Here is a 24,389-nt window from a genome sequence, read left to right as displayed (position 1 = left end):
TTGCTATAAAGCTTAGAGGTTACACATCGCTATGGTGGGAAAACCTCAAAAGGGAGCGAGATCTTGAAGGAAAAAATATGAATTCGCACTTGGGAGAGAATGAAACAAAAATTGTGCAAACAGTTCTTGCAAGAGACATATGAAGAAGATTCTTACTTGAAGTTTCATTCTTTTAAAAAAGGAACTTTATCCGTGGATGAGTACACAAGAGAATTTGAATATCTTAGGCTTAAGAGTGACATTAAAGAAAAATCAGCCCACCTAATTGCTCGATATTTGGCTAGATTAAATAAGCCTATTGCGAATGTGATACGATTGCAGTTCTATTGGACCTTTCGGGATGTTATCAAACTAGCCAAGGACGTAGAGACACAACATAAGGAAGCCAAAGCCACTTTTTCGTCAACTACAATAAAAAAGTCGAACACTTTTGTCACGTCCCAACGTTGGGGAGTGGGATCGACGCTCAACCAAGATTACCCAGTCAAGCAAGCCTACATAGTACCTTAAACTAATACGTAGTAGACCACCAAGAACATAGAAATACACAATGCTGATTTCCATTGCTTAAAGAGTCTCGTTGATATTTGACAAAACGATATAAGTCAATAGTTTTTCGTGGAAGCAAAATGACAAAAACAACACTTTTAAATTTTCCAGTGTTTTCAATAAAGTGAGGCGGCAAAAAGCGATGAGGGTCCGCTTCACTAAGGCGAGAAGCGAGAAGCATAGCGCTCGCCTTTTGATATGAAGCACCAATTAATACAAAAAATAAAATATTAAATTTGCATATATAAATAACTAAAAACTCAATAACAATAGCATATTAATAAATATATCAATTCAAAAATTGAATAAATAGAAAGCAAATAGTTCAATATATATTGCTTATAGAGAGAAATTAATTGTAATTATAGATAGAGGTTAATATGCAATTAATTGTGTACTAAACTGACAAAAATTAAAAGAGAAACAGAAGAAGAAAGAAGAGCAGAAAAGAGCAAAAACAAAGGTGAAAGAAAAGAAAGACGCCGGAAAGAAGAAGAACAAAAAAGACTTATTGCCGGAAAAAGAAAAAGAAAAGAAAGAAGAAAGAAAGAAGAGAGTACTTATTGCCGGAAAAGACGCCGGAAAACAGAGGTTTACTGCCGGAAAAAGAAAAAGGAAAGAAAAAGGAAAGAAAGAAGACCCAGAAAAAAAGCACAAAACAAGAAAGAAAGAAAGAGGGAAGGCTTCTTCCTCGCTCTCTCGCCGCAGTTTAAGCTAACGTGCGCCGACCTCGTCAATGGCAGGAAAGAAGTCACGCGGTCGTCCTAAAAAGCAACAGATCAAGGTTGATGACAAAATACCCAAGCTTAAGAACATCAGAAGTACCTCGTCTGCAGTCATGAAGTCAATCTCAGGGATTTCCAAAACACAGGTAGGAGGTGGAATACTTACCCAGATCCCTTATGTCGGAGCTTCTGCATCTGCAAGCCAACAGCAGAAACGAGCAAATCAGAGCCCTATTCCTATGCAAGTGAATTTGAGAGATAATGTAACACCTCCTTCATCTAGGGGTGTTACTGTTCCATTGGGCAAGGAGCTAGAAGATGGAAATCAAGCTCCAAAATCAGCTGAAGCTACATTGGGGAAGAAGAAGGAAGCTGAGAAGCAGTCACGAGCACACATTACTGTTCCATTGCCGGAAAGTACCAGGGAACCAACTTGGGCTGGGGTCCTTAATGGTAATCGATCAGCTGCTAATGGTATGCCTTTGCACTAATAGAGGAAAGCATCCTCCAGCTGAAATCCATAACTAAGTGGATAAAGCTTGGTGATTCTAACACCAAATATTTCTCAGCTGTCAGGTAGGAAAGAAGTTGTAAAAAAGTTATTGCAGAACTTACTAATGCCTTTGGAGATAGACTCACTGACCAGAAGCAGATCCAACAAGAAATAATTGCCTTCTACAAATCTCTTATGGGATCAAGATTAGATCACTTGCCTGTAGCGAACAGAGAGATAATGAAACTGGGACCTGTCCTCACACACTCCCAGCAGTTGAGCCTGTGTGCTGAGGTCACTGACCAAGAAATATTTGAAGCCCTGTGTGCAATTGGAGATGATAAAGCACCAGATGTTTATGGCTATAATGCACTATTTTTCAAAAGAACTTGGACACTTATCAGACCAGAAGTGTGTCATGCAGTGAAGGATTTCTTTCATTCAAGCAAGCTTCTTAGAGCAATTAATTGCACGGCTATCACCCTGATTCCTAAGGTTTCTCATCCTACAAGTATCAAGGAGTATAGACCTATCGCTTGTTGCACTGTCCTGTACAAATTAATTGCCAAAATTCTTGCAAACAGTTTGCAAAAAGTTATTGCTTCAGTTGTGTCAGACACCCAAGCTGGCTTCATTCCTGGTAGGAAAGTAGCAGATAATGTTCTACTGGCCCATGAGTTTGTCAAAGCTTACTCTAGGAAGAATATTTCTCCAAGATGCCTCATCACAGTGGACATTCAGAAAGCCTATGATACAGTCGACTGGAGGTACTTGCATCAAGTTTTGGAATGTCTGGGATTTCCAGTTCAATTTACCAATTGAATCATAGAGTGTGTGTCAACAGTGAATTATACCATTCTCATCAATGGGGAGACAACTAAGCCATTTGATGCAGCTAGAGGGCTTAGGCAAGGAGATCCTATGTCTCCATTCCTCTTTGCCATAGCAATGGAGTATCTGAGCAGGAACCTAAAGACACTAAAGCATGAGAAAACTTTCCACTATCATCCTATGTGCTCTAGATTGGACCTAATTCATTTGAGCTTTGTTGATGACCTTCTCCTTTTCACAAGAGGAGATACTACATCTGTCGTCCTATTGCATCAAAAGTTCAACACCTTTTCAGAAGCTTCTGGGCTTAAAGCAAATCTAGCCAAAAGCTCAATATATTATGGAGGAGTTAGCAATGAACTGAAGCATGAGATCCACCAAGTTCTAGGGTATAGTCAAGGAGTGTTGCCTTTCAAATATCTGGACATACCTCTTGATACTAAGAAGCTGTCAATATTGCAATGGCAACCTCTCATTGACAAAATTGTGAGCAGAATTTCTTCATGGATATCAAAGAAACTGTCTTATGCAGGCAGAATACAGCTAGTCCAAACAGTAATCTTTGGCATCCATGCCTACTGGGCTCAAATTTTTATTATACCTGCTAAAGTCATCAAAGCAATTGAAGCACATTGTAGAAGCTATATATGGTCTGGGGTGAATACAATAACCAAAAAGTCTTTGGTGGCATGGGATATGATGTGTTCTTCAAGAGCTACTGGAGGATTGAATATGGTTAACTTGGCCATGTGGAACAAAGCTGGTATCACTAAGACCTGCTGGGAGTTGGCTAACAAGAAGGACAAGCTACGGATTAGATGGATCCATAGCTACTATATCAAAGAGCAAGAGTTTATGCATATGGGAGTACCAAAGCAAGCCTGTTGGATGGTTCGAAAGGTGTTTGAGGCAAGGGACAGGTTATACCTTATTAGCAATTTGTCACAAGGCACAGTCATAAAACAGGTGTACCTGCAACTACTAGGTGTATTTCCAAAAGTTCCATGGAAAGGATTGATGTGTCAAAACCAAGCAACACCAAAAGCCATCTTCACCATGTGGCTTCAGGTGCAAGGAAGAATGTTAACAACCGATAAATTGAAGAAATGGGGAATGCAGATAGATGACACTTGCTTTTTCTGTCATCAACAACCAGAGACGTGAGATCATTTGTTTGGTGAATGTGAATATGGTAAATGCCTATGGCACAGACTCATGCATTGGCTGCAAATTCAGTACCCTCCTATAGACTCATGGGCAGCAAATCATCAATGAATAGTTATGAAAACTAAGAGCAGATCTCAGCTCGCAAGAGTACTTAAGCTAGTTTATGCAGAGTATATTCATGCATGCACTGTGGATTGAGAGAAATTCACGGATCTTTGAGAAGCAAACTATTGCATGGGAGGTCCTAGCGAGGAGAGTGGCTTGCATATGCAACTTCAGAGCTGAAGGCTATACGCGAGTGTTGCTCAGCAATTGTAAATATTAGTTACTAGAATGTCTTTAGCAAGGCATAGAAATGTAGAGTGTTTTGTTGGATACTTTCTTTTATATTGTAGAGCAAACTGAGATGGTCTACTTAGATTTGTAAATGTAACATTGGTGATTAATGCAAAAAGTTTAATTACAAAAAAAAAACAACAGAAAGTCGAAGAAACGATGCGGCCGTTGCTCACTGTTGACTGCTGAGAGAGGAGGAAATGTTCTGAAGAGAAGAAAACCCCAACTTTTACTTAATTCTCTTCTTTTTTCTTTTTTAAAACGACGCCTCTATCGCTACCTCGCCTCGTCGTCTCGTGGGCGCTACTTCGCCTCATCGGCGCTTTTGTAAAAACGCATCGCAACAGACAAAAAAAGCACATGAGCCTCGCTTCGCGTCGCTACTTGCTATTAGCGACGTAGCTAGCGCTATTTACAACACTGAGTTTTCCATAAATACATGACCCACAAATTTGTCTACGGAGCCTCTAAATTGTCATGAGTAAAGTAAGGAAGGGCCGGTGACAAGGCCCTCGCTATGCCCAAGATAATATACAAAAGATCAAAATATAACATAAGGGCCCCGGTATAAAGTAGGGCTCGCCACAATCCGTTGAAGAGAGGATACACGCTTATCGAGAATCTGTGCTGCCTGCGGAGGTGCGTCCCCGGCAAAAGGGACGTTAGTACATATGGAATAGTACTAGTATGTAAAGCTAAGTACCCTCACATGCAATGAAATGTCAACATAAGGAAATAGGGAGGAACATCAATATAAATGAATATGAGATATTAAAGCATAAGAAAAAAGTATAACATGAGTAAAACTTTCAAATAATCATTAACAATTTTAGTTGGGAGATCGTTAGTTACCAACATAGGAACATATAACCACCATGTACACGTCATGGCGTCCGATTTTTGCTCGATTGGATTAGTCGTCTCACCACAATGCCGTTTGGATCGATGTGACTTTGCTAGCAATACATTCATCCCAATTAGGCTTGTCAAATTTGGCCCAAGCCCAAATGACCTGCCTAACTCGCCCAAGGTTAGGCTGGTTATGGACCCGCCCATTTATTGAACTCACCCAACCCATTTGAAGTTGGGCTGCTTTTTAGCTCAAATTGATCCTTTGTCAAAATATCTTAGAAATAATTCCTTTTTGTTTGATATGTTATATATGACCATAATAAAAGAAAAAAAGTCTTATTTAGTAATTATATAATTCATAAGAAAACAACACATATTAATTAAAGTTTGGTAAGAGTTGGGCAGATTGGGCTATGACCCAAATTTTAGCCCATCTTGACCCAGCCTATCTCAGCCCAAATAAATTTTGGGCGGGTAAATCCTAATTATGGGGCATAATCTCATCATAGTGCGAATGGGCTCATCCCCATTAGTCTTCCTATACCGGCACATGTAGTTTCAGGTATAGATCCTTGCAACTTATATCTTCTCGGTTACATAATAATACTCCCAAAAATATTTTTTTTATAGCAATTCATAAAACCTTTCTTTCCATTCGCACTTTTTGACATACATCAAATTTTTCATTCATGGCGCAAATGGCCACATATCCTCTTCATTCTTTCATTTCTTTCTCATGCCATGGATTTTCGGAAGTCATAGAAATGCCTTTAAAATATTGGAAAGTCATAGCTACAAACATATGAGTACATAAAAGCTTAAACACTTGAAATAAATTTCAAAGATGAGAGCATAATGATGGCAAATGTAACATAAATCGAGTTCATAAGTGTCACGACCCAAACCAATGGGCCGCGACGGGCACCCGGTGCCTTACTCAACCGAGTACCAACATAACGTATCTTTCGTATTATTCTATCATAGGTAAATGAGCCGGAAAGACTGTCGTGAGATAAGTAGAATAAAACATGAGGAAATACTTGACATACTGGCCTATAAGACCAAAATGATCACTCGTACACTGAACATAGTCCGACAAGGCCATACAATCTTTCACGTACATGACATATGTCTACAAGCCTCGAAGAGTAGATAAATACCATAAAGGTCGGGACAGGGCCCCGCCTTACCAATCAATGCATGCCCAAATCATACTAACCAAATAACACTCCGGAGCAAATGGAGCGCACCAACATCTTCCGCTGAGTTAATAGCCTACTTGGAGGACTCTCAACCTGTCTATCGGGACCTGCGGGCATGAAACGCAGCGTCCCCAGGCAAAAGGGACGTCAGTACAAATAATGTACCGAGTATGTAAGGAATGAAAATCAGTAAATAGAAGACATGAGAGAAACATGGAGTAAAAGACTCAACATGTAAGTCTGAATATCTCTGTGAATCATTTCATATGTATAATGTCATGCATATGCGTATAAATGTCATACCATGCATAGGTATATGCGTTCATAACATCATCAAGCCTCTGAGGGCATCCCATCATATCATCTCGGCCACTGTGGGCAAATCATCAACGTATACCTGCTGATCAGGTGGTGGTGCGTATATAACGCCGTAACCTTTTCCCATATCCCATATACGTATAATATACGCGTATATAACGCCATCTGGTCATGGGTCAATGTACATGTATAAATGAATGAAATGCATAAGAAATACGTTAATAAGATTTCTCGGAATGTCATAAGATCAATATGCCTTTCGGATAAACTTTATCAAATACGTATTTTTCTGAGACCCATGAACAGAAGATTTAATAATAATTCACATGGGGAATCATGAATATAGACACCCCTAGTACTTCTATGAATAGTCATTTATGAAAATTGTGCATATACTCGTTTCGTTTGTATCGTACGGATCATGCCAAAATGAAAGAAGGGATATCCTTAACATACCTGAGCCGATTCTCTTCACAATCCTTCCAACACCCGACAATCGCGACAAAACACATGACGGCAAGATCGGAGTAGGGAAAAATGCGTATGATATTCTTGAGAAAGATTGCATCGTACTCCCTTAGAATTGCAAATTCTCACGTTGCTATAATATTAAGATGTCTTGTATGAATTCTCTGCTGAAGCCTCACCCGTTACTTAGTAGATGCAAAACATCTCCATTTTGTGAATTAAAGAGAAACCTTTTGTATTAGTGGGTGTGGGCCCCACTTATGTATGACTTAGCCACAATAATTTCTCTAATTTTGCCACCTTGCTACATGAGTTAAGACTCATTGTTCAAGACCTCTTTGGCGGCACATTCCCATTACCCACGTGAATTGCCCCCCTAATACTTCTCCAAGATCTCAGTTAAATAATTATCCACAAACTTCTAATTAATTTGTTAACTTCCCACTCAAATCAATAATTAATCAATTATCCACATAATTAAGAATTATCTCAAATTACTTAAAATACTACTCACTTTTAACACACTTTATACATCATACTATCATGGTCATGTCGTACCTTGTATGACACTAGTTCATAAATACCGGGTATTATAGTTTGAACCGTATTTTATCCCAAATTGACAACCTTCAACGAAACTCATTTTCTTTGATTCGCTTACCCTCTCACCTTCATGAATTTACTTATCATTTGCTTGAAATAACATAATACTTATAATCTCAAAATAATCTCATTCCCGAGCTTACGTCGATTAACTTACGACGAAACTTTAACGTACGAAAATGCGGGATATAATATCTCATTTCCGAGCTTTCATCAATTTACTTATGGCGTACTTTCACGTACGAAAACATGGCGTGTAACAATAAGCTTTTGGTAATTCAATCATTTGAGGCAATTCAAAACAAAGGGAATAGAAACTTGAACAAACCATACTTAGAGTTTATAAGGAGTTTATGGAATCCAATTCTACGTCAAGGATTTAGCCAAACATATCTTAATCAAGTTTCCTTAGGGTCCCTACTATGTTTCACTGCTTGTAACACTTCAATCTACATCACAAAAGTTCAATTGAACAAATATTAGTGAGAGTTTCTTCATTTTTATGTCTTTTAGGCATTTTATCAAACACTAGAGGACATTAATCCTTTACCACCTCTAGTAATGGTGTCTCTTCATCATTCGCACCCTTTCCATAACCACATTTATACCATAACTATCCTTGGGTAGTAGGTGACCTCCAACTATACATGCATGATTACCCATCTACACCCAACCCACAACTACATCGAACAACCCCATCTCCCTATTCTTTAGAACACCCAAACTCAAGTTTAGGAGCTTATGGCTTCCAATCACCATCCCATAAGCTCTAATACCCAACCTACCTACAACTACATTATTGAAAATTGCATGAGAGCTTGGGATGAAGCCTTACCGTGATAGAAGAAGACCTTGTAGATTTCTCCCTTCGAATCTCCAAGAATTGAGCAAGGAATTGAAGTGTAGAAGTATTGGAGCTCTCCCTTCTTTCTCTAGGATGTTTCTCTCTCTCAAATGGATAAAAATTCCCCTTCTAAAACTAACCCTTTGGCCTTTTATTAAAATAGAGTCGGGTAGGAAATTTTCCAAAATTACCCATTCGAATTAGATCTTCGGTCACAAAAAGGACCGCATATCGCTTCTGCGGTTCGCAAAATGGTCCTCCAAAATTTCGAAATGTATTGGACGGATATGCGTCGGGTCTGTAGTTCGCATTTTGTTTTGCGGTCCGCACATTGAACCGCAGATTCTCCATTAAAAATTCGCAGGTGGTCTGGCCATTTTCGCGACGGATCCGCGGTTTGCGAACTGTTATGCAGTCTGCATACTACACCGCGGACAGACCCCCAATTCTGGCACCCTTCCGACCCATTTTGCGATGATTCCGCGGTCCAGCGAAGCTGATCCGCGGTCTGCATAGTTGATCGTAGAATCATCCTCTCAAGCTGATTCTTCTGCCCACTTCGCGATGCATTGTGCGGTCCAGAATCCATACTGTGGCGTTCTTTGACTTATCCTACAACCTTCCGAACATCTTAGCTTGTCCTTGGTACGATAATACTTTAAATCCTTGTTAAACTTGTTATGGGGCCTTACAACATTCAACCATGGGGTGCTAGTTTGAGCTCTACAAAGCCACAATCATCTATAACAAAACCAAACATCCAGAAAGTTGAAGGGAAGCCCATGACTTCAGAAGCTAGTTTTAAAAAAGAGATGCGATAAATGTGGAGGACTTGGGCATATACAAGCTGATTGTCCTAACAAAAAGGCATTCACCATCCTTGAAAGAGCAACTAATGAAGAAGATTATCATGAAGAGCTGCATGATGATAACTTGGAAGAAGTAGCTGAATATGGAGATGATGGAGAATACCTTATGATCCAACGCGTTCTTCATTCAGATTCTAGCAAGGAACCATGGTTGCAACACTATTTTCCATACACGTATATCTGAGGGAAAAGTTTGTACGTTCATCATTGATTGGGGAAGTTGTACCAATGTAGTTTCTGAAGAAATGGTTACCAAATTGGGGTTTGAAACGGAGCCATTGCAGAAGCCATACCGCATGAGGTAGCTAGATGAAGGAAGGAAAGTACATGTTTGGCGTGATGTAATGCCTATGGATGCTTGCCACTTACCGCTTGGTAGACCAGGGGAATATGATAGAAAGGCAATTCATGATGGCTTCAAGAACACTTCCTCTTTCGTCAAGGATGCAAAGAAGATCAAACTGCTCTCAATGAACCCTGAAGATTTATGAAGTCAAATCCTAAAGTGAAGGAGACATACATTACAAGAGCTAAGGTAGAAAAGAACACTTGAATGAGGGAGATGAAGTGCTCGTTGTAGTACCTAAGGAAGTGGAATCTATTGCCAAGAAAGAGTCATTAGAAGTCATTGACCCACAACTTGAAGCAATATTGGATGAGTTTAACATCAAATTGATCAAATTCCAGGCGCCCCACTTCCTAATAAAACATCATATCCAATGAATCCAACACAGCAAGAGGAACTTCAACGACAAGTCAAGGAACTATTGGATCGTGGACTAATTAGGGAAAGTCTTGTGTTATACCTGCCTTGCTCATTCCCAAGAAGGATCGATCTTGGCGTATGTGTGTTGATAGTCATGCTATTAACAAGATCACCATCAAGTATAGATTTCCTATTCCTAGGCTTGATGATCTTTTTTATCGATTACATGGGGCCAAAATATTTTCTAAAATAGATTTGAAGAGTGGCTATCACCAAATTCGAATGAAGGAGGGTGATGAATGGAAGACTGTATTCAAGGCTGTCAAGGGGTTGTATGAATGGCTCGTTATGCCATTTGGGCTATCTAATGCTCCTAGCACATTTATGAGACTCATGACCCAAATATTTCAGGAAATTTGTCGCCGTTTATTTTGACGATATACTTATCCATAGGAAGGATGATAAACAACATTTGAAGCACTTGAGAAAGATTTTTGAATTTTTAAGAGAGCACACCCTCATCGCCAACTTGAAGAAGTGCAAGTTCTTTTCTGAGCAAGTCTCTTTTCTCGGTTATATTGTCTCCAATGAGGTAATTCATGCCGACTCAGGAAAGGTTGAAGCTATTGCTAGCTGGCCTATTCCAAAAAGCATAACAGAGATCCGCTACTTTTATGGTATGGTTTTTTCTATCGGCGTTTTATAAAGAATTTTAGCTCTCTTGTTGCTCCTATTACCGAGTGTTTGAAGGAAAACCCATTTAAATAGACGGATGCTGCGCAAAAGAGTTTTGAATTGATTAACACAAAGATGACTTAAGCACCGGTGCTTGCTTTGCCCAACTTTGATGTAATCTTTAAAGTTGAATGTGATGCTTGGGATTGGATCTGTTCTTTGTCAAGGAGGTAGACCTAGTGCTTATTTTAGCGAGAAGCTGAATGATGCAAAGTTAAAGTATTCTACTTATGACAAGGAGTTCTATGCCATTGTCAGAGCTCTTTCTCATTGGGGTCACTATCTTTTAACTCGACAATGTGCTTTATTCTGATCATGAGGCCTTGATGTATGTGAATAGCCAATAGAAATTCAACATTAGACATGCCAAGTGGGTAGAATTTTTGCAAGCCTTTCACTTTGTTATTAAACACAAGGTCGGGAAGGTCAATCAAGTAGCTAATGCATCAAGTCACAAGCCTTATTTTGTTTTTGCCATGCAAAACACTATTGCAGGTTTTGAGCACATAAAGGAATTATATACAACAAATTCGAATTTTAGAGCTATTTGGAGTTAATGCTGGGAGTAGGGGCGGCAAACGGGCGGGTCGGGTCGGGTCGAAAACGGATAATTTTAGAAAAAGAAAAAATTATCCGATCCGTATTTGAGACGGATAAAAAACGGGTTATCTGACGGATAATATGGATATTCATATTATTCATGGCTTCTTGAATATGATCACTTTTGGGAGAATTTCTAGTCTCCCAAACTTGAGAAATCCCCAATTTGAGGCTTTACAAATGTAAAAGTTAAATCCATTAGTTATCTATTGATTATTCATTTTCTAAGTGGATAATATGGTTCTTTTTCATATTTGACTTGTTTTTTAAAAAGTTTATTATTCAACCCATTTTTTAATGGTTAATATGAGTGAATAACTGTTTTCTTTGAACATTTTGCCACCGCTAGCTGGGAGGGTCCTCAACATACGTTTGTGCTTAGGGGTGATTATCTTTATTATGGTAAGCAACTTTGTATTTCACAAGTCCCACGATGGAGGGCTAGCTGGCCACTTTGGGCAAACAAAGTCTCTACGCCTAGTTCAAGAAAACTTCTAGTGACGTAAGATGGTTCGGGGTATCAATAAGCTGGTTGAAAGATGTGAAACTAATATAAAGGCAAAAATGCACAAAAGTAATTCGGTCTTTACACTCCTCTGCCAATTCCTACTCAACCTTAGGAAGTTGTTAGTATGGACTTTGTGTTGGGCCTTCCAAGGACTCAAAGGGGTAAGGATTCCATATTTGTGGTTGTTGATCAATTTTCGAAGATGGCTCACTTTATTCCTGTGATAGGACTTCATATGCAACAAATATTGCTGATCTCTTTTTTGTTAATATTGTGAAATTGCACGGAATTCCCAGAACTATTGCTTCAGATAGGGATTCGAGAATCCTAGGTCGTTTTTGGAGGATTTTATGGGCTAAACTTGGTACTAAGCTAACACCTAGCACTTCTCATCATCCCCAAACTGATTGGCAAACCGAAGTTTAGGTGCTTTGCTTCGTGGGTTAAGAAAGAAGAATCTCAAAGAGTTGGAATTGTTACTTCCTACTACTGAGTTTGCCTTCAACAAGTCAACCAACTGCGCAACGGGAAAGAGTCCATTCGAAGTCGTCTATGGTAAGAATTCTCTTGGACTACTTGATCTTTCCCCTTTGTTTGTTTCTCATTCTTTTAGTGCAGATGCTGCTGATCGAGTGAAGCAACTCAAGAAACTACATGAGATAGTCCGGGCATATATCGCGAAGCAAAATGCTAAATATTAAAAAAAGGTTGATACTCATAGGAAACATATGGTGTTCAAGGAAGGCAACCTGGTTTGGGTTTATTTGAGTAAGGAGAGATTTCCAAACTGCAAGTTTCCGAAATTACAAGAGCGAGCTGATGGACCTTTTAAGGTGTTGCAAAAGATGGGTGATAATGCTTATCGCTTGGAGCTTCCCAATGACTTTGAAGTATCACCTATCTTCAATGTAGCACATCTTGCTCCCTATTTCGATGACTCGAGGACGAGTCCTTTTCAACCAGGGGAGAATGATGAAAATACAAGCTCAAATCGTGATGCTAGAGAAGCACAAGTGGAGATCATATTTTCTACAACAATGGAGGCTTATTGGGCTCACGAAGGTGCCAATGGATTTAGAGAATTGGGGCGCGAATTTAAAGTGCTTACACTAATTAGCCTTAGTCCAATTGAGGCCCAAGAATCTCAAGAAATTGAATAAGTCCAAGAATCCTTTTAGATTAGGATTTCTTTTCCTTAAAGATTATGATTTCTTAATTCTTGTTTTAGCATGATTATATTTATAGTTCTAGTCAGACTTGAGATTGAGTCAAACGAATTGTTAGTTGGTATTCCATTCCTTCTAGAATGGTTTTTTCTATTTAAGTTAGGTAGGTTTTTCTTAACCTTATTCTTATTCTAGTTTAAATAAGATTAGTTTTTCTTAACCTTATCAATTTTACTCATTGTAAGGCCTATTCTAAAGGCTTAATATGCTGAAAATAAACATTGGTGATTAGTTTTTCTAAGCTCTTGCTTCGAAAACGTGATTTCTCTTTTGGTTGACTCTTCTTTCTTTATTTAACGCTTCTTGCAATCTCGCGGGATTGAGGAACGGGTGAGTATGATTTTTTACATCTTACATTCTTCTCACGTGAGTTTGAAGAATGTTTTTGCTAGTTTTGTGAATATCTTTAGCGAGGTGCTTTTGTTTTTCTCTATTCTTTGTGCTTGAGAGGTGCAAAACCTTGAAAGTACATCATCTTGCATATATGTTACCCCCATTCACGTAATATTTAACAAACAAGATCGATTAGGGAAACATTCCGCTATTGAGGTCAAAGCCTTAACTTGCCTCGTCCAAACAAGCTCTACTCTGCGAGAACACCCTTGCCTAGGTATAAATCTGCCAAACTACCTATCTAATCATAAGAGTATTCAACTATGTCAAATAATACTATTGGACTCAATTAAAAAATTTAAATCTTGGGCTAAGTCAAAAGTCAACTCAAAATCAAATCTGAGACCATATGGTCAAACTCCAAAATCAAAGTCAAATCTCGTTGTTCTTTTACCTCATCAATCTAAATCTATGCTTAAATTTCAATCTAAGTCCATTTTAGGATTCAATTTGATATTTTAGTGATTCTTAGTCTTCTCCAAAGTTTCATCAAATTCTATCTCGCATTCATGTTTCTAAGATTAAATTAATGATAGATTCATGGTATACTTAAATTTGGGTTAGAATCACTTACCTCAATCTCCGAAATGAAAATCTTGCTCAAAATCCCCGAAACTCGAGCTTTCAAGTCTCCAAAATGAGTGAGAATGAGTTAAAATTACGAAATGGGGTTTATTTATACAAATTATACAAAACCTAAAAATTCAGAAGTTTGGCATGAGGGGGATGGACATGCGTGTTCCTTAACCCCGATGAAGGGTCATGTGCGATGGAGGTGCGTCGCACCTCCGGTTCCTGTTGCCTGCAATTTTCTACAACTTTCTAGTTTCACTTTGAATTGCCCGAAACTCACTCTCCAGGACCCATCCAGACTATTCCGATAAGTCCAAACTAACTATAGACCTATCCAAGATCTCGAAACATGAAACGAAGCACAAATACTAGATCAAGGGGTAGAGTTGCTACTAAAATTCCTTAAACTTTCAAGTCACATGAAATGGTGTCAAAATGCCCTGAGCCCCTCGGTGTCAAAATCATTCATATTCGTAAGTCCCAAAACATCATACAAACCTATGGGAAGTCTCAAATCTGGGGATGAGGCATTAGAACTCGAAATAAGGGGTTGAGACGTTACAATGTGAAAGTGGGGAGGCATTGGTAGTATCAGATGCTAAATCAATATCCTTTTGTCACCAGAATTGTAAATGTAGAGACTACTAGTGGATTTAATATTTGTCCAAAACGACATTGAAATACTATTAACTAAATTATGTCCTCAGAGTTTCGGTCCTACTTCCAACCAGACAACCCATTGTCTACTCAGCCAACAAGTGGAATGTTCGTTATTATTCACATGAGCATATCTAGAAATTCTTGAACATTTCCATGTTGATATCATCTATTGTTCCTTTTTTTTTGTTTTTTTGTTTTTTTGTTTTTTTGTTTTTAAATCTGTTGTTGCTTTCATTATCGTGCAGGCGAGCAGTTCAGATGCCATTAGTGTTGATGTGGCTGTAGTGGACCAGTATTTGACAGAGTCTGCTGCTAAATTGAAAGGCCTTTTTCCAGATTGGACGGATGTGACTGCATTCTCAAGTTTTATGTCCACCTATGTGTTTTAGTTCGCATAACATTTTATGTCTGTCCTTTTTTTATTTCCTTTTTGGGTGTATCATACTACAGCATAGCCTTGTTTTTACTTTTCTTATTTACCTCATTATTCCTTTTAAATAGAAGAAGTAAAGTTTGTTTAGAGCTTGTGAATTCCTAGGTTTCTCTTTCAATAAAAAGCTTATGGCGAAGGACAATTTATTGTAATTTGTGAAGTGTAAAGTTGTAAACTTTTGTATCCATAATATTTTAAGTGCTTAAAGGAAAATTTAGTTTTAAAGGCTGAATATTGCCTTTTCTGCTCAAACCTTATTGGAGGAATTTGTATTGGAACATAAGAGATTAATGATATACAAGCTTTAGGTTGACGAATGAAAATGTATATAGTACCGTGTAAATTGGTATATATATATGTATTTTCTTAGCAAATCCACGAGGCAGTGTGCTAGGGCTAGTTTTTATATATATCTAAAATAAAAAACATAGCGTCATGAGATCTTACAAAATGAATGAAATAAACTTTGACAACCACATATTCCCTATTATCAAAGTTGAGCGAAGAACTCAACAATGATAGTACATGATGCATTCTAAAAAAGATAAGAAAATGAACTATAAAACTAGCCAAGATAAGTCATCACAGTTGAGGCCCATATGTCGTATTCCTTTGTTGCGCATTTGACCACTATCCTTTTGCAAAACTGGACATGTGCATAATGAATCTAATTTTGTGCATTGCGTTTCGTGTGAATCCAGTAAAATTCATTCCAAAGCTCCATCTGCATCTTCCTTGTGTAGACAGCTCAATTGATCATGCACAAATGGCCTAACACTCAGTAGATGCACTCCAAATGCACCTGCCTCGTGTTTTTGCTGCCTCGTCTCCTTTCCGTGTGATTTGTTCCATTTGATAGACCAAACACAATCAAGCAATCCTTCCTCGTTGTGTCTATAACCCAGAAGAGTACCTGCTTTGCCATAAAAAATAGCAATACCACACGCATTCCATATTGTCTCTAGTGTCCAATATTTGTGCACGAAGTTGAGCATGCACTGTTTGGTGAGGAATGCGTGTAACGTATAGCAGTAATCAAATGAAACCTTTACATGGCGCCATTCTTGGGATGTTGTAGTAATGAATTTCATTGGGTTTTTACTCCACAATACATCCATTAGTCCCATTATTGAATGCCAAAAGCACATACCTCTCATGAGTTCCATGATCACCATTTCGTCCATGTTTGTGCCTATCCTTGCTTCCCCCCCAATGGATTGAGTAACAAGTACTAATACCACCATTTGAAGGTTGATCAAGAGATAGGGCACGGATACAGTATCGTTTCCTGCAAAAAAGAAAACTATGTTAGTAAAAAGCACATCATGTTCTGCCCCCATAAGATTTGAACATAATGGTCACGTAGCTTGCACATAGTCTCCTCCTTCCCCTTTGTACACTCCTCCTTTACACCTCCTAACTCCTGGCAACTCATATTCTCAAGTATGGGCATTGGAGTTTATCATCATTAACAATTCTTCTCCCTTGTACATCCAATTGCACGAAACTATCACACTCAAATGTGCCATTGTCAAGTGCATAATTGGCAAGATGGTCTGCCAATCTATTCCCCTCCCTAAATATGTGTGATACCCTAGTAGTACATGCCTCCATAATCTCCCTTATTTCCTCCAAATAATTAACAATCACCCATGGTGGTTTCTAGTTGGCTTCAATAACATTTTTCAGCATCATGGAATCAGTTTGCAACCAAATGTGAGTAAAGTGATGATGTGCACAATACCTTAGGGCCTCCATAATAGCCAAAGTTTCAACCACCATGTTTGTACTCTCCTGTATCTTCTTTCCACACGCATGTATCACATCTCCAAGCTCGTTTCTAACACAAAAACCAATAGCACTCCTGCCAGGGTTCCCCCTCTATGCACCATCAGTGTTTACCTTTAACCAAACCATCACTAGGAAATTCCCAAAATACTTTGTGAACCTTCAATCTGGGAGAGTAGTTCTCCATCAAATGCAAAAGATCAGGCCACCTATGTGGTACACGTTTAATCCCAGGTTTTCTAACTTTTACAAGAGATTGTAGAGTAAATGACACTTGATAGATGACCCTACTAATAGTCACTTTGTCCCCATGTTTATAATTGTTTCTCCTTTTCCACAACTCCCAAATAATTATGCAAGGCAAAGCTTGAAATTATTGGTTTGAGCCTTGGCACCACCTGGACTGTCCAGCACTTCACCACTGCTTGGTGCAAGTTTAGGCCTTCTAAAGATAATCCTGCAAATGAGAAAAAGTAAGACCATACCTTAGTAGCTGCATACGACCTGAAGAACAGATGCCCTAATGTTTCCTCATCCGGATTTGCATAACACCAACACCTAGAAGGCATGAAGTAACCCAATCTTTTAAGTCAATCATCCCGTGCTATCTTTCCCTTCCAAATTTTTCACATAAAGAAAGATATCTTGAAATGAAGTCCCTTCACCCACATGTTCCTATACACAATGCTAGAATCCCTTCTTCTCAAGTATTACCAAGAAGACTTGACAGTAAAATCCCCCTTAGTCTCCAACATCCAATATGCTTTGTCAAGGGTATCATGAAGCAATGAAGGCTTGACATTTTCCAGAATATGCATTGCTAAATCTTCAGGAAGTATCTCCCTAATTCTCTCTTCATCCCAAGCACCATCCTGGACTACATCGTATATGTTATGAACTGACTCATCACAATAGAAGTCTGGTGGAGTAAAAAAATATAATGCTCCCAATCCTGTCCAGTTATCAAACCAAAATAGTGATGATCCCATTCTTGGTTGCCATACAATTTGATGCTTAATCAAATCCCTACATTCCAACATTCTTCTCCATGCATGTGAGCCCCTTCTCCAATGAACCACTATAGCATTAATCTTTTTACAATATTTTTGGCTCATAAATGCACTCCATAGTGTAGGTTTTGTTCTAAGATTCCACCAAGCTTACAAAATAAAGCCTTGGAAACATCATATAATGATCTATAACCCACACCTCCTTCATCAAATGGCAGACATAAATTGTTCCATGAAGCCAGTGTCTACTCTTACCTCCAACAACACTACTCCAAATGAATTGTGCAAACATCTTATGTAGCTTTTCAATAACATACTTTTGAGGATTCCTTGCAGATAGAAGATGTATTGGCATAATTTGTAATACATGAGAGATGAGTACTTCCCTACCTCCAATCGACAATAGTTTACCTTTCCAAGCTTGCAACGTATCAAGGATTTTGTTGAGGATTCCTTGATAATAGTCCATCTTCCTCCTAGCATAGAATATGGGGCAACCAGAATACGTGAAAGGGAAGTCTTGCCTGCTTATGCCAGTAACTCTTTGGACTTTGTTGATCACCTCCAAGCTAGTAGAATGGTGCATATAGATAGCTGATTTTGCCTTGTTAATCAACCGCCCAGAAGAAACTTCATAAGTACTTAACACCTCCATAACAAGCTGTAGGGATATAGCATCAGAAGAAGAGAAAATGATAGTGTCGTCTGCATAAGCCAAATAGTTGATCTTTGGACTCCATTTAGGTAATCCAAATCCACAAAATACAGGTTCATGTGAAGATCATTCAAACCCCTAGACAAAGCTTCAGCTGCCAGAATAAACAGTGTAGGAGATAATGGATCTCCTTTCTTAACCCCTCTAGTTGACTTGAAGAAGTCATAAGGTTGCCCATTAAGGAGCACATAATACTAATTATTAGACATGATTCCATAGATCAAACCAATGAACCTCTCACAAAATCCCATCTTCCTCAAAACTTTTGTCAAGAAAAGCCATGAAAGCTTATCATAAGCTTTTGTCATATCAAGTTTGATCACCACATTAGGGCCAGCCTTAGTTCTCAATCTTATATCAATGATGATCTCTTGAGTAAGTAACACATTCTCCACAATGCTTCTCCCCTTTACAAAGACAGTTTGCTCATCCGAGATTAATAAAGGAAGAATATCAACCATCCTCTCATGTATACCCTTGAGAGCACTTTGTTGATGAAGTTGCTTAAACTTATTGGCCTCATGTCTGAGAATGTTGTGACTTCCTTCTTCTTTGGTAATAAAACTAAGTTTGTATGAGTCACAAACTTAGGTAGCTCTTGCCCATTAAAGAAAGCTCGAACCATGTCAAACACATCATCCCCAATAATATCCCAACAGGCTTGGAAGAAGCACCCATTGAAACCAGCCGGACTTCCAGCACTCTCCCCATTAAGCCTAAATACTGCCTTCTTAACCTCTTCTTTAGTCGGCTGTTTGATGTGTTCTTCATTATGCCTCAACTCTACCATGCTAGGTACATGATCAAGGATGCCAAAAGCAGTAGGAACTTGATCTTCATGGAATTGTTCCTGGAAAAAATTAACTGCTTCCTCGGCCATATCATCACTGTTTTCCATCCATTGTTCTCTACTGTTTTGGATTCTTCTTAGCTGCAGCCTCTTTCTTCTTCCATTGACTTGTGCATAAAAAAACTTAGTATTTCTATCCCCATCATTGAACCAACTCATCCCAGCCTTCTGTTTCCAGAACTCCTCCTCCAAATGAAGATATCTAATGCAGTCAGCTTGTACCTTCAACAACCTCTCTCTATTGTGTGGCGTTGGATTTAACTCAAACTGAGTTTCATGTACAACAACAAGCTCCTCTAAGCTAGAAACTTTCTTGAAAATATTACCACAAGTGGCTTTGCTCCACAATGATAGAGCTTTATTCATCTTGTGATTAAACACTAAGAATGGATTGCCACAAAAATCTGCCCGCCAATTTTCTTTGACAACATCCAAGAAAGTGTCATGTTTAATCCGGAACTTCAAAAACTTGAAAGACTTCTTGATAGGTGCTGAATTAGGATCACAAAAAATGATCATAGGAAAATGATCCGATCCAATTTTGTACAAGTGTGTGATCTCCAGTCCAGGAAACATATGTTAGAACTCTATATTAGCTAAACACCTATCCAATCTCTTAAAAATATTATCATCATCAGTTCTACCATTCCACCATGTGTAAATACTACCCTTGAAACCCAGATCAAATAGGTTACAAGTGTTAATACAATGTCTAAAGTCTTCAATTTCATTCATAGATACTGGCAACCCCCCCATTTCTTCCTCATCAACTATCACATTAAAATCCCCTACAACAAGCCATGGAAGAGTCATATCTTGGGCTAGTGCATGCATTGTGTCCCATAACTCGATTCTCTTTATAGTATCACATTTGGCATACACTAATATGACTATAAAATCCTTTTGAGACTGTGGATTAAATAGCCTAAGTGTAAGTTATAGTTCCATGTCAAATAACACCTAAATCTGATAATCTTCCTCCACAAATGCCCACACTTTGTTAGATACATTAACAAAAGCATGATGCATTCCTAGTTTTCTTCTATATTCCTCCACTTTGTTAGAATTTTGCATTGACTCCATCAACCCAATAAAATGGAATTCATATTGTCTATGCATTGTGACAAGCCTTTCAAAAGATTTCTTAGTATTGACTAAACTTATGTTCCAGATAATAGCATTCATTACTAATTACTGGATTTAGTCAGAGTCCTTCTTGTTTGTACTCCAGTGCTAGGAACACTAGAAATCTCCTTTTTTTTCTTCTTTCTTCATCTACCCACTGATTTAACTTTGTCAATTTGCCTTAGAGATAAATCACCTTGTCTTGCAGCATTCATGAAATTCTAAGTAGTAGGTTCCTCATCAAGGTCTTTACCTCCTCTATCATCCTAATCTTCCTCCTCCATTGCTACATGTTGCTGCACCATTTGATTATGTACTGGTTTTGGGATCAATAGTTTGTTCATATTTTCCTTGGCTACCTTCCGTGGTTGTTTTCTGGGAGAACTAGATACCACTGGCATCTTCTTTCCAGCTAAAACTGCACCTTTAATCTTGGAGGCCACATTAGGGTTCATTATTGCTAAGGTATCTCTTGCCGGGCTAGGGTTAGGGTTATGTGTAGGAACTATTTCATTTGTTTTAGGTAAGGTTTCTTGGTTCTTTGAGCTGCTATCTTGCACTCTTGATTTCTACATTGCCTCATCAGCTACAACATCCACCTTCACCCCATCATTACCTTTGGTATCATCATTAAGTTTTGCTGGTTCATCTTCATCATCTGTCACTTCCCTAGCATCATTGTCCACTGATTGATCATCTTCTTCAACATGATCCTGTTCATCATCATCCCGTATTTCCCCTTCTTGTTATGAGAATTCATCTACTTGATTACCCCAAAGCTTTTCCAATTGCACATTACCAGTATCAGTATCTTGAGCTTGAGGAAGAACCTTCTGGCATGATTGATTTGTGGTGACAAATCTGGCTAGATCATCACATACTATCTCATTGTTAACACTTGTAGCATTGTCTTCATTGTTTGTACCAAATGCTCGACTTACCCATTGAGCAGTAGACTCTTTCACTTGTGCCGCTTCCTTATCCTTGCCCTTACCATTTATACTTGCATTCTCACCTTCCTTTAATTTGATACCCCATTCCCAGTAGATGTAGGTTTAAAAACAGGCGCAGCTAGATTCAACTCTTTCCTAGCACTCGAAGGATTAGCCCTAGGGCTGCAAGAAACTGTATCCTTCTCTACCAAGGCTAACTGATTGTCAACTTCTTTTTCTCCTTCCTCAACCTCCAAAATAGCAAATTGATTGGTAGTTTGAATCTGTGTTATTGCTTCCTTGTTAGTTGGAACTATTTCTTTCCAGTAGTATTTTGAACACCCTTATCATTATTCACTACCTTCACTCTATTATCCTTCACTTCCTTCCATTGTTCCACTGGATTGCCCATTACTTTACCACTAGTAAGGATCTTCAATGGAGGTTTATTGTTGCCATTAACAGTTTCCTGCTCTACCTGCTTCCCTTTATTATTTTCCTCCATTAACTCAGGATGTAATCTTCTATACTCTTCCTTATTTTGCCCTTGTAATCTACACTCCATACAGTACTTAGGAATGTAGTCATACTGAAATTTAACCCATTCCATTCTCGTTTCACCTGTAGCTGCATTCTTGATATCCATGCGCATCTTCTTAGGAAGGTCAGCTGACAAATTGATCAAGACCTTAACTCTTGCACAACTAGGTCTAGTCTTGTTAATGGTGGCCATATCTAGATGTAAAGGCTTTCCTACATCAGAAGCCAATGAGAACAAGCATTCTTTTAAAAAAAATAGTTGGTAACAGATTGGGAAAAGAAATCCAAGCCATTGCCATTGGAGTTTCTTCATTAACGTTGAATTTGGAATCATAAATTAATGGTCGTATCTGGTATTCATATCCATCCTTTGCCTTCAAATAATACGCTTCTTTTGATGTGAAGTTAATAAAATCCTCAAACAATGTTAAACGAATTAACACATGCATGTCTTTCAGAAAACCTACATTGCACTCACCCTTGACACCACATTGAAGAGGAATAATTATGCGTAACTCTTGGAGTTCAGGCCATCCATACAAAAATTTCCCAACAACAGGATACTGAAGGCCTTCAAAGATATTCATACAATGGACTTCTTCTTCTGTAAACTTCACTAAAGGCTGCCCGTGCAGAAACGTAACTGGTTTGATCGAAATAGCAGGTGGATTATTTGTAGTAGGGTTTACGTGAATGAGGGTATTTAATGAAGTGGGTTTAAGGATTTTTGAGAAATCTAGGGGTGGATTAACGGCTGGATTATTGTTTACAAGCTGGAGAATAGGATTAGAAGGCAAACCAACCCCCGTAGGAGGCTGGTCGCCACCGACGAGGCCATGAAAGCTCTCACGGAGAAAATCGCCTCCAAATCGCCTTCTTGATCGCTAGAGCTCTTACGGGGTTTCTAATAATACAGATATTGTTCGATGGGACGTGCTCATTTACGCACGCATTACATCGGCACTCAAATATGATAAAAAATAGGCTTGGGATTTCATAATATTTCTGCTTCCTATATGTGAGGGAATATGAGTTAGGATTTCAGCGTCATGAACCCCATGGGTAAAGAAATTTATTTCTCCACATTAGCTTGCAGATGTAGTGAAAAATATGAAAAAGGAGCTCACATTAAGGAAAATATGGATACAGTAGTCTTACTGTATCGACATTCGATTGTGGTACAAATTGGAAAGTGTTCCTGCCTTATGGGCGGATGAGGGTAAGAAGCTAGTGCAAGAGAGTCGAAAATGGGTAATTAGTTGGAACTTAGGTTTTTTTGGGATCATACATAATTTACCTCTCGAGGTTATCCCACTTTATTAATTGCACACTCATACTTTGCGTGATGTCGTATGATCCTGCTGCATTTGTTTGAAGTGTAGTGAGTATCACTAGTATAAACTTGTAGTAGCCTAAACCAAATGATTACAGACTCAAGGAACCAATACTGACTTGAATGATAGCAGCATCAACGAAAGAGAAATAAAGAAGAAAATAGCAAAAAGAGGGAGATTTCAGAGCTAACAAAACCTATGATAATGATAAAAAATAAGACTCATTTTCCATAAAACCTACATACGAGTCTCCTCCTCATTTATATAGTAGACTCCTCCTTATGTGCCTCATGCTGTTGCTTTATCTCTAACGAAAATTGCAGCCTTGTCCTTTGTAGGGACCATAAAGTTGTCTATGTATTTTGGTGGATGTACTATCCTGCTGCTACGCCTCTGCCCCGTCTGGACTTCAGTGTAATTCGTTACATTACCATCCCCTTGAAGTTGAACCTTGTCCCCAAGGTTTATCTCAGGAAGTGCGTTAGATAGATAAAGTGTCTTCCCAGTAGCCTCAATGGACGACAATCCCCACCAACTGATTAAACATTGATCAACTTGATGGCTGTCTTTGGAGATTACACGATATTGCAAAACACTCTTGGGATACAGAATCTTGGAAGAGGAGTGATCCAACAAGTCAATTGGGTGACTTGTTGTGAAGGTTGACCAATGCATTTACGTAGAACAGACACATGAAAGACGTTGTGTATCCTTGATGAAACAGGAAGGTCCAATTTATAGGCAACTTCTCCAATTCTTTGGATGATTTGAAATGGACCAAAGTAGCGTCTGCTTAGCTTTCTATAGCATTGAATTCGGATGGAGAGTTGACAATATGGAGGCAACCTTATGTACCCCTAGTCACCTACTGCAAATGAAATGTCACGCCTACCTTTGTTAGCTAGGAGCTTCATTCTATCTTGGGATACTTTGAGATTGTCTTTGAGGAGGGCTAATGTCTCATCGCGTTATCGAAAAGATTCCACCACAGCTGGATTACTAGA

The 24,389-nt window shown here is 38.6% G+C and overlaps 2 protein-coding genes across 7 annotated transcripts in view; one reads left to right on the top strand and one right to left on the bottom strand.

The window, feature by feature from the left end:
- The window catches only part of LOC107792226 (uncharacterized), a 56,095-nt gene extending 40,752 nt beyond the window's left edge, over positions 1 to 15,343 (top strand). For all 6 annotated transcript variants that reach the window (XM_075248300.1, XM_075248301.1, XM_075248302.1 and 3 more), the window contains one exon: positions 14,904 to 15,343. In XM_075248300.1, coding sequence (XP_075104401.1) covers positions 14,904 to 15,047 — 144 coding nt within the window. In that variant the 3' untranslated portion in view covers positions 15,048 to 15,343. The remainder of the gene's footprint in view (positions 1 to 14,903) is intronic.
- A 317-nt stretch (positions 15,344 to 15,660) lies between these two features.
- Positions 15,661 to 24,060, bottom strand: LOC107812297 (uncharacterized). Its single transcript, XM_075247489.1, has 4 exons — positions 23,698 to 24,060; positions 23,504 to 23,581; positions 22,530 to 22,935; positions 15,661 to 16,379 (listed from the first exon to the last, which is right to left on the bottom strand). The coding sequence occupies exons 1-4, from the start codon at positions 24,058 to 24,060 to the stop codon at positions 15,799 to 15,801; spliced, it is 1,428 nt and encodes a 475-aa protein (XP_075103590.1). The 3' UTR covers positions 15,661 to 15,798.
- Between the last annotated feature and the right edge of the window lie 329 nt (positions 24,061 to 24,389).

Source organism: Nicotiana tabacum, chromosome 24 (assembly GCF_000715075.1).
Source record: "Nicotiana tabacum cultivar K326 chromosome 24, ASM71507v2, whole genome shotgun sequence".
Classification (NCBI taxonomy): domain Eukaryota; kingdom Viridiplantae; phylum Streptophyta; class Magnoliopsida; order Solanales; family Solanaceae; genus Nicotiana; species Nicotiana tabacum.
This window is presented reverse-complemented; position numbering and strand designations above follow the sequence as displayed.